The 10540-nt window shown below is 39.5% G+C and overlaps 1 protein-coding gene and 1 long non-coding RNA gene across 3 annotated transcripts; one reads left to right on the top strand and one right to left on the bottom strand.

The window, feature by feature from the left end:
* The first annotated feature begins 96 nt into the window (after positions 1-96).
* LOC144202137 (uncharacterized) lies at positions 97-9962 on the top strand. 2 transcript variants are annotated; one of them, XR_013327468.1, is made up of 4 exons: positions 97-196; positions 288-424; positions 9409-9658; positions 9908-9962. It is a non-coding gene; the product is annotated as an uncharacterized LOC144202137 (long non-coding RNA). The 2 variants fall into 2 exon arrangements; XR_013327467.1 differs by having other exon boundaries at positions 100-196; positions 291-424.
* Positions 714-3372, bottom strand: ptger4c (prostaglandin E receptor 4 (subtype EP4) c). Its single transcript, XM_077724273.1, has 2 exons — positions 2429-3372; positions 714-1956 (listed from the first exon to the last, which is right to left on the bottom strand). Exons 1-2 carry the CDS (start codon positions 3260-3262, stop codon positions 1378-1380), a joined length of 1413 nt encoding a protein of 470 aa, XP_077580399.1. The 5' UTR covers positions 3263-3372; the 3' UTR covers positions 714-1377.
* Positions 9963-10540: the final 578 nt, after the last annotated feature.

Below are 10540 nucleotides of genomic sequence, written 5' to 3'. Positions count from 1 at the left end.
CTTTAGCAAAACAAAACACATCGATTCCTTCTAGTCCTTGTCCCTTTAAGACCTTTATTTGTTGCCATAGCAATCCAATCAATCGGCACAGTGTGACGTCATCATTTCGCGTCCCTTGATTAATATGTTTGTGCAAACCGTGTGTTCTAAAGTTGTCTACCAAAACAATCCTGAGCTAATATCATATTTATTTTTGGTGAGTACGCTATATTTTATTCGACGCTGCTGTTTTATTTAAGCATAATGCATATTTGGATGTTATGTTTTAATTGTTTCTGTTTTGTTAGCAGAGTTTGACTATCAATATGGTAGACCATGGTGTGTTAGCTTCTCTTGCTAGCTGCCAAGTTCAAATCTGGAGCACCTGTGCTTTTGTGGCATTTCTCCAGGCATCTCAGATTCCTCATACATTCCCCAAAACACGGTAAGTTGTTTCAATATTTTAAATGTAGTTGTGAATGTTTTTATTCCTATTCTATATTGACTAAGATTTGCGGGCAATAAACCATATGAAAAGCGAATCGATAGGACAAACTAATTGGACTCAAATCACTGAATGCATTTTGTTCCATTTTATTAAACTTCTAGGCAGGTGCAATAGTACTTAATAATATCATGACATTTTTGCACCCAATCCACCTATAATATCTTAGTCTTTTTATGAATTCCCATGCAATTCATCCACTCGTAAACAGAATGGTTTTTGTGTCATAGCACCTCCTGCTGGTTGCGTAGAAACATCCCGATAGTCGATGTTTTCTTTTTTTCAACTTGGTTGAGTCTTAGCTTCTGTACATACATTCAACAAACATCATGTGTCATAAAAGTAAACTTTTATGGGTTTATCAAAACATTTATAAGCAGTGATTAAAAAAAACAAGACATTAACGAATAGTCTACATTCATTTATCCCTGCATTACTTTTTCATGGCACAGAAAGGTTAGCAGCATGTCATCTTAACGTGCATCTCAACACCATCATGCATTGTGTTAATACACAAAAAAGTCACACAAATTGATACAGTACATATTGAATTCGTTTGTACCCCTGGGGTATAATAATGATGTTTTTATATACATTTCCTTGATTGGAAATTGGCAAAGTAGATGTTAAATGCCATGAGTTTTTATTCGAGTCTAAACATGAATTGTCAAAACAATAATCAGTGATTAATCAACTATCAATGTGTGTGGCAGTCTTAATGGTCCGAAATGTTCTGGAAATGCTGTATAATTTCAATTGTAATAATTTTTGCTGCACATCAAAACGGAAACATTATTCACTTCCAGAACTCTCACTTAGTTTGAGTATATCTAACAACATTTTCTACTTTAAAATAAAGGTTTCAGGTCGGTTAGGTTGGACAAAACACAATATTAGAGGCATTTGAGTGATTGACAGGAACTTGGTGTGCTAAAAGTGCACGTAACCATCTCGCCTTTCTTGACATGCACGGAGGCGCCTGATCCAGGCGAGTTCTTTAGCAAATCCCCCTGCTCCTGACTCGCCTGGACTTGGTCCTCGCCTTCGGGCACGGTGCTAGCTTCCACGCTGAAAGGGTGGAAGTTGACCCGAGCCGTGTCGTAGTCCCACGCGTGTCTCCTGGAGAAGTTAGTGAAAAGCGGCGTGTCCACGGCGGGCGCCCTCCGCACCACCAAGTCTTTCCTGCGTATCGATGCGTAGCTGGTATCGTTGGTATTGAAAGACGGCGGGGAGTCCTGACCTCCGACCCAGCCTGTCTGGTCACCGTCGCTCTGTTTGACGCGAGTCACGGCCCGCCTCAGTTTACGGCACCCTTTAAGGAGCAGGTTTTTCCGGCACAGGATGTATACCCAAGGGTCCAAAATGGGGTTAAAGGAAGCGAAGCGGATAGCCAACAGGTCGCTGCTGTAGTTGGGCTTTCCTCCGGCAGAAATGTAAGCAGGGTCGTAAAGCTGGTTTGCGAAAATTCTCACCTGATACACACAAACAAGTATTTTAGAAGTTGACTAATCACCAATGATGTGGACGGTAGGTGTCAATTTGAATAATTTTATAGACATCCAATTCATATAAATTGTATAGACTGTATATTGTCTGTTCACATTTAAGTGCCATTTTCGTCTAATCCGGCTTGACTGTGAGTAATTGCTGACAGTCAAAATGGATTGGTCGTCTAGTGCAGTGGCAAAGATTTAAATAAGTGCCCTATAAAGGTAAGATAAAACCTGTTATTTATTTTTTTTAAACGACCAGAATTCCTGCTGATCCTGTTTGAGAGTAGATTAAGGTCACTTCTACTGCCATTTTTTTTATGGGATTCTGTGGGAGTTGCTTCAATATGCCCGAGACAAGTCATAAAGTAAAGAGAAAAGGTCATAAAAGGAATGAGAAGAGGTCATAAATTTCCTGACATAAAACGAAATCAATAGCGGAGCCAACTCTTACCACTAGAGGGATGGAGCAGACCAAGAAAACGATAGTCATGAAAACGAGCAACCAGAACATTTGAATCTCTGCCGCCGACGACGACACCGACTGCAGCCGGGGGAAGCGTCTCCTGGATCCGCCGTGCTCGCACGCCTCGGCCCGGACGATCCCGGTCCTCTGGTTCATGCCCACCAGCGACTTGCACACGGCCAGGTTGCAGAGCACCGTGATGGCGATGAGCACCAGCATCACTCCGCCGTAGAGCAAAGAATAGCAGGCGCCCAGGGGATCCGTCGCCCTCCAGTCTAGGAAGCACCACGTCCCCGGGAAGTGGTGAACGTGCTGGCCGAAGCCGAAGCTGGGCATGACGCACAGGACCATGTTGGCCAGGTAGACCGCCAGCAGGGCAAAGCGGCCCATGGTCTTGTCTATGTGCTGGGAGTAAAAGTAGGCGTGGTTAATGGCCAGGTAGCGCTCCACCGCCATGGCACACAGGATGGACATGCCGGCCGAGCCGAAGAAAAGCATGGAAAAAGAGAAGAAGTGACACAACAGAGCCCCGCCGGGCCACTCGCTCGCCACGTAGGTCGCGATCACCACCGGGCTGGTGAAGCACGTCCCCAGGAGGTCCGTGATGGCCATGCCGCACACCAATGTGTAGAAGGTGGTCTCCTTCTGCTCCTTCTTGGAGACACACAGCACCACGATGGCGATCAGGTTGCCCAGGACGCCCACGCCGAACATAGTGGCCGAGGTGACCAGCGATCGGGATTCCAGCTTCAGAGTGGGGGGCGTGCTCTGGTTGGGACCCGAAATGTTGGTGTCCAACACCAGGGAGTCGTTGATCATCATTTAGAAGCCACAGAAAAAGGAAGAAGAACTCAGTGGTTTTTTCTCGGGATCCCCCCACATGTCATCCTGAAGATTTGGTGGGAGATGTTGCAGAGAGGACATAAGATGCGACCTGCTCCTCACTTGTAGTGCTTCGTTCACTGTGCGGGTATTTAAACTCCGTCGCTGCTGATGTCAAGAGTGTGACGTGCGTGCGGGCTGCGGACGAACGCCATACGCTCCCTGAGGAGCCAATTTTGAGCCAGCAACGAGTCAAACCGTTAACTGGGTTCACCACTCGCTGAGGAAAAATGACAGTAAACAAAGGATCTGGGTTTGTTTTAGGGCAATGGTCGTTAATAGACAACATTCCAACCATTAAGACTGGGAGACCTGACAGATTATACCATCACCTTTTAATGGGAGTGAGTGAGTGAGTGAGTGAGTGAGTGAACCACACAAGTTATGGAAAACACAAGTTTTCTGCTGTTGTTTGAAATTTATGATTTGAATATTAAGATTTTTTGAGCTCCTGTTATCCACATAAAAGTATTTAAACCACAGGTCTTGTCTCTTCCCTTAAAAAAAGGACTACAATTTAAATTAATATATATTTATGAATATATTGTTTTTTTAAAGGATATGTCTACTTGTGTGCATATGTGAAACAACATAGTAAGTCGATACGCCGGGCAGAAATTTTAATGAGTGGAAAATCTATTGCTAATTTTTACTTTTATTGTTTTCAGAGCAGAAAATCTCACATAATGCCTGCTGTTTGCTAATTCAGTCTCCAAGCTTTGTTAATCATCAGTGATTTTGCATAACTCTCGAACCCTTTTTAATATAACAAATATCTAAAGAATTGCAAAGTTGTTTTGAATCAAGGTCGAAAAACAATCAAATATGCTCATAAGGGAACGGGATATTTTGTATTCATTGAAATGTGACAAATGAAAACAAATGCCTGAAAGGTCTTGTTTATCTGTAACTCTAGGATCATAACAAGGATACAAAGATGCTTTGTTCTTATATGATGTTTCGCATTGATTGTTAGCATGAAGCTAGTAGACTTTTACAACAGAATCTTGTGTGCTTTGGTTGAATTGAATGCTCCAACCAGGAGTGGCTATATGCCATTTTTTTTGTCCACTTCTGGGAGCTACTGCAGCCAAAATCGAATCTGTGGAAATGAAAGAATTTGTCATATAGCCTAAGATGAAGCCAAGGGTCTGCACGATAGTAGACTGTGGCAGATGCTCTTCGTCTCTGTCTTCCTTAGTGAATTCCTCCTCAGCTATGACGGAGGAAGACGAGAATCTCTTCACGGGGTGTTTGTGTGACAACCCAATGATTTCAGAACTACCCTACTACCATTGATTGAGCTAAACCTCCAAGCCATTTGGACTGAAAAGGGTTAACTTTCATAGCGAAACTCTCACAGTTAAAATGAATAATTGAAACGGGAACATTTCATGCCAGATCTCTACCATTGATTTTAATGAGGATCTCAATTGTGAGCATAGATGTCATTAATGCTTTATATCATTGAGTTTAATGAGGAATACTTGGTTCTCAATTGGGAGCATGGATGTCATTGATACTTTATATATCTGATTCCAAATACAGTTTTATTTTAACATCATATCATCAAATACCATTAGAGGGCTTGTAGTGTCTGTTGTTTACATGTTTTTTTTTGTTACGCATGTTCATCTCGTCATCTCTGCACATGAGGGCGGCCATTAAAATTGTAAATGGTCCACAGTGGGGACATTTTGGCTATATATATATGCACACATCAAATTGCAATTAGCAAGCTGGTAATTTGCTCTCTGGCTTTATAATCAAATTCTCACCTGTTTTTTTTAATATTTAGCATATGGCTGACATGATGTAATTAATATAATGGTGAGTCCCTGTTGCAAAAAAATATTACTTTGGGATAAGACTCAACAATCAACAAAGTGCAATAATACAAGCAAAATGCACATTTGTTGTGCATGTTTGGTTTTAATGGGAATGTATAGACAATTTATACTTAAACGTATTCACTAAAAAGGGTGATGTGAAGATAAGGATAATTTCCATGTAAGATATAATTTCTTCTGGATTTTGTTTCTCTCTATATATAAAATAAATGACCCACTTCTTTAGCTCAGTGGTCCTTACGGTATAGCTTGGGGATCCACGACATTTTGTTCAAACATATAGTCTTACCTATGGCAACAGACTAAACACAATAAAACCAATTACTCCTCCCTGGCTTTGCTTAAGGCCTAGTACAATCTCTTATATGATTGAGACACCACTTCAAATGACAAAAACACAAGAAACATGATAAAAAGGGCAGCAAAGATTATACAAATAATTCAGTTTGAAGAAGACAAAAATACAACTAGAGTTACATTATGAGCCAGACTGTGACAATATGTCAAACATAGTGAAAAAAGTTTCTTCACCTCGCTCTGTGATGCCTTTCAGCGTCATGACTCCATGCAATAAGTATCTTAAATTCGACAGTGACGCTGTCGCACAGCCCACTACCACAGTGACGTCATTGTCTCCTGCTTTTTTTCTCCGTCTGTTGTACCCTTTCCACAAATTTGACGATCCAATCACGCTGTTTCCTCTGCTTCCGTCTGTCATGCTCATTACTTCCCTGAATCCAGGCTCGTTTGCTGTCACCCCTCTCATTTTATTCATGTCTCCCTCCTTTTGGTTCCCCACTAGTATCACCAATTTATCCTGAAATACCTCACGACTAAAACATTGTGATCAGTCTTACTATTTTGTCCACTTATAGGAGTGTTGTCAGTTTAGCTAATAGCTTGTCTCTGCAGGCCTTTTGGGAAGGAATACATTCAGGCATTCATTCTATCATATTACCCCTACAATGCATTTTCGCAGTTGTGTGCCATGCATCTAAGGGATATTACACCTTAAATCATGTAGAGTGCAACACTGATGCAGCATATGGATGCACAAAACACGTTTGTCAGTTTGAGAGAGTACTGATATTTAAAGTGAAGTCATACCTACCTTGTTTGGACCAGACCTAAAAAAAAAGTCATTGGTACGCACCTTTTAGTTTGGTGTGAATAGAAAAAACATCAAACTGTTGCGGTCCAAGTGGAATTTAAAATGTGGGCATGTGACTTAAACTGATTCTTTTAGACCCGATTTTTATTGCAAATGGTGACAAAATAGGAATTTAATGTCTCGCATTGTCGATGGGAGTAAATATGTTAAAGGGAATGTAGAGAAGCCTGTTTATTGGTGTCAATTCATGACTTTCATTGACAGCGATACATGTTCGTTCGGAGTGAGTTTTGAAATGGTCACTGCCAGCCCAGTCCAGTCAAAATGGATTAAATACATGTCATCATTAATGGCCCTGAAGCATGAAAAGTCATAGACAGCTCTTCCGGTTAATGAATATTGTTTTGTGTGTGTGTGTCATACGAAAATATACTTAACTGTGGCTTCTATTCAAAAGCAGTCTTTATCAAGGCACGTTAGTCATTGGGTCTTGCTTTAGTATATATTAATGGCACTCTGAAAGCGCAGCTTTTCCACATATACATAATTAATATGAAACTAAGTGGTGACATTGTAATCTCCTCTTTTCTCTTGTGAAATCCTTTAATAATATTATCCCCTCTTTTTGAATTACTGTATCTTATCGTGTTGCCCACTTGCGTCTCTTGGGATATTGGCTACGCCTAATACAAATTTGATCAACGCTATGCCAGCGATGGGAATAAATCCCATCATGTTCTGAATTCCTGCTCAATGACATTGTTAACATTTTTAAAGGAGTGGGATGCATATAGGATTGCAATTCACAAAGAGTAGGCGGCTACGGCATATCATATTTCATCGGATCTTAATGAGAAGTTATTTTACACGTGAGGGAACAGACTGCTAAAACACAAGACCACAAGACCAGACCCCTGGCTGTGGGTAATGGCGCAGAGGGTTAAATTGTGAATCTTGATGACGCTAGGAGTGTGTGGGAGGTCAGTACTAAAACATGTAACGATGACCAACATTAAGCCCAGTGGCAGGTTATAAAACATCAACCGGAGCAAAAGATTTTTGTGAGTTCGTCTACGCAAACGCGTAGGAGGAAAAATGCTTCTTATTTTTGATATGTTGGACAATAATAATTCACAAAATGTCCTCCTGAAGAAAGGGCAACGAGGAAATAACATGCAGTACTGTTTCATTAAAGCTGTGATTGACAAGGGGTGTTAAAGCCCACAATCCACATTTTTCCTGGTCTGGCTTGTGCAAAGAAAATATGCTGCAAATGACAATATTTGTTTGGGGAATTGGAGAGTTATGCTGTGGGTCCAGTGCCATAGTCGCTCGCCACTTCAGAAATATTGCTACGTTCAGAGTGTAGCATCAAGTGACCCAAATGGCATCTTTTGCCTTTTTTTTTTTTTAACCTTGGCTGAATGGGCCAAGTTGCAAGGAAACCGATATTCCTAAAATGCTTTGTATAGACTTCAGGTCTCAATGCACAAATGTGATTTTTCTTTTTATGTGGTTTCAAACTACCATCTTCTATAACCATCCAAAAAACCTCATACATGTGTTGAAGAGCAATAATAATATAGGAAACAAAAATGTCCAGAGAAAAGTAGAAATACATCACAAGGCAGTATATGGCCCACTATAGTAGAAACACGCTAAATCGAAAGATAATTAATTTAAAATAATTTCTTTCCTTTTCTCTGCCTCCTCCGTGCATCGCCATACATTTAGTCTACTATTACCTTTTAGGCTTGGACATCTATCACCATCAATGACAATGAAACATGATCCTGCTTGATCCAGTTTCATCCCATAGACACAGTTTGAAAATATTGTGCTTATGTAGAGTTTATATGGATGCAATGTCAATTTATAATTGGACTCTATAATTAAGAATATTTTGCTCTGCTAAACAGAAGTCTGCAGGCATGTGAGATGCCACATAAAACAGACTGAAAAAAAATTGCCAGAGTGCTGCATTGTCACTCTGCCTGCTCATTGTGACAGTTTTTAGACTGCTTTTCACTAATTAAATGTACATTTAATTTTTACAGCTCAAGGCTTGTTATTTCAGGTGATGGAGCATTTACGTCACTATCTACTTCTTTCAAAAACGAAAATGTTTATGACAGCTTTTATTTAGTGATTTAATGTTGCATGCATAACATTTAAAAAGCACTTCATTATGGTTTGAAAACCCAAATTAATGAGTATTTTTTAGTCATTTCGTCATACTTAACATATTGAATTAAATGATGAAACTTATTTTATTTTTTGGAGTGTAAGACGCACTAAAGTATAGGTTGCATTGTATTTTATTTTATCAATAGTATTGGTATTTTGCATTTGGGACTTTTTATAAACGTTATTCACAAGAGTGGACTATATTAATGAGAATGGTAACATTTTGCATTATAGCAAAGAATTACACATCCATTAAAATTGTCACAAGGGATAGTCATTTGTACTGAATCACCGGTACCAAAATAATGGCCTCTTAGAGCATGTTTATTGTTGCCGTAGCACAATTTATCTTGGATTTATCTATTCATCAATTTATCTATTATTCTCTTTATTATCAAATGGGAGCCTAGAGTCATATTCACCCAGCTTATCCCCCTTACAGCTCATATTTAGAAGGTTAAAACACACGTAAATGTCAAATACTTTTCCAAAGAGATATTTATAAAAATACGACAAGTTTCTTGAAATTGAAGCACATGAGTCTTTTGCTTGCTCCCTTGTTTTATTGATGGAATATGCTTTTTTTACAAGGGTTTCAAGGTTTTATCCACCTCCTACACACATACAAAGCCTTTACAGAGGTCTGACTCACTATATTGGTTTCATTTTTCTCCACAGAGGACTTCTAGCTTCTTGCTTTTCTGACATCTAAAGTTAATTGGGAAATATCAATTATTATTTATTTATTTTTTGACAAGATTTACAACATCAGTGTGTTTTTTGTGACTCAGCTTGAATCCACAACCATGTCTCAGCTTCCTAGGAAAGCTTCAAGAAATTAAATAGTTCACTCATTGGCACTTTTAAAAAGGTTAATGTATCATTTCAATGATCTATATTAAGCCCGGTATTTGTTTTTGCATATTTTTGGGATGTAGGAGTAAACCGGAGCACTGGGAGAAAACCCACGCAGGCCTGGGGAGAACATGCCAACACCACACAGGAACGTCAGAACACACCAGGGATTGAAACATCAATCTCAGAACTGTGAGGAGACGTGCACGCCATCCTGTTTCACAAGTTAATGCCCCAAAATAAACAACATTTAAGCAATCTCAGATGAGCAGGAGTGATGTTGGAAACTGAATGCTACTCTCTGCGCCATATTCACAAGTGAAGTACCTGCAGGTGAGTCATACCGCCTTTTATTACACTTGACAAGTTATGAGCCGTTAGTTGTGTAGACATTCAAACATCTTCTGGGTGCTGTTTGGCATGAGCCCAATTTAGACTTGCCTGCAAAACATTTCGTTTCGAAGCCATGTTAAATGTGAAGCCAAATTGTACCATTGAGGTCCAGGGCCAATGTGTTGTATATGCTGTTCCAGTCCAATACATCAGTCATACATCACCATTGTTTTTTTTTTTTTTTTTTAGTCTGGATATTCCAGCCAATGGATTTGCATTGTAATCGTGCTAGAGAGTGGATGGGTAAGTAGTTTCTCTGCTTTTGTGACTGAAAATGCTTAAGTGTGTAGTATACAGTTTGCGTGTTAGGTAAGTCATGGTCAGACGACTGAGGCCAGTCACCAATTCCACTGAGCAAACGGAAGAAATTGATGTTTTTAGCTCAAGGGCAGCATCATGTTATGTAAAGATTCGATTACACTTGAGATGTGTGTCCGATCACCGATACAAAGTATAAATGGATTTGTTGAATTGGGAATGGACATGTTGCAGTGCCATTGACGATTGGCAATGTCTTACTATATAGTTTGACTATGATAAATTTATGGTTGTTTGGCGTGTAACTCTTTTCTAAATAAAGTCATTGCTACTCTTGTTCATATGACAACTAGCAATCATTACAAATTGGGAAACTGAGAAAATTAAATTAGCATGGCAACCGTTCAAAGATAAAATTAGAATTACACATATAAGACACAAGATTTCTTTTCTTAGAGGGTATGAGTGTTTCCTCATAAAAAATTAAAAACGTGTTTATTATGTGGCTTTTAAGACCAAATCTATCCTATACATATTTTTAAAATAAAACATCTATACCCACAG

This window comes from Stigmatopora nigra, chromosome 9 (genome assembly GCF_051989575.1).
Source record: "Stigmatopora nigra isolate UIUO_SnigA chromosome 9, RoL_Snig_1.1, whole genome shotgun sequence".
NCBI lineage: Eukaryota > Metazoa > Chordata > Actinopteri > Syngnathiformes > Syngnathidae > Stigmatopora > Stigmatopora nigra.
This window is presented reverse-complemented; position numbering and strand designations above follow the sequence as displayed.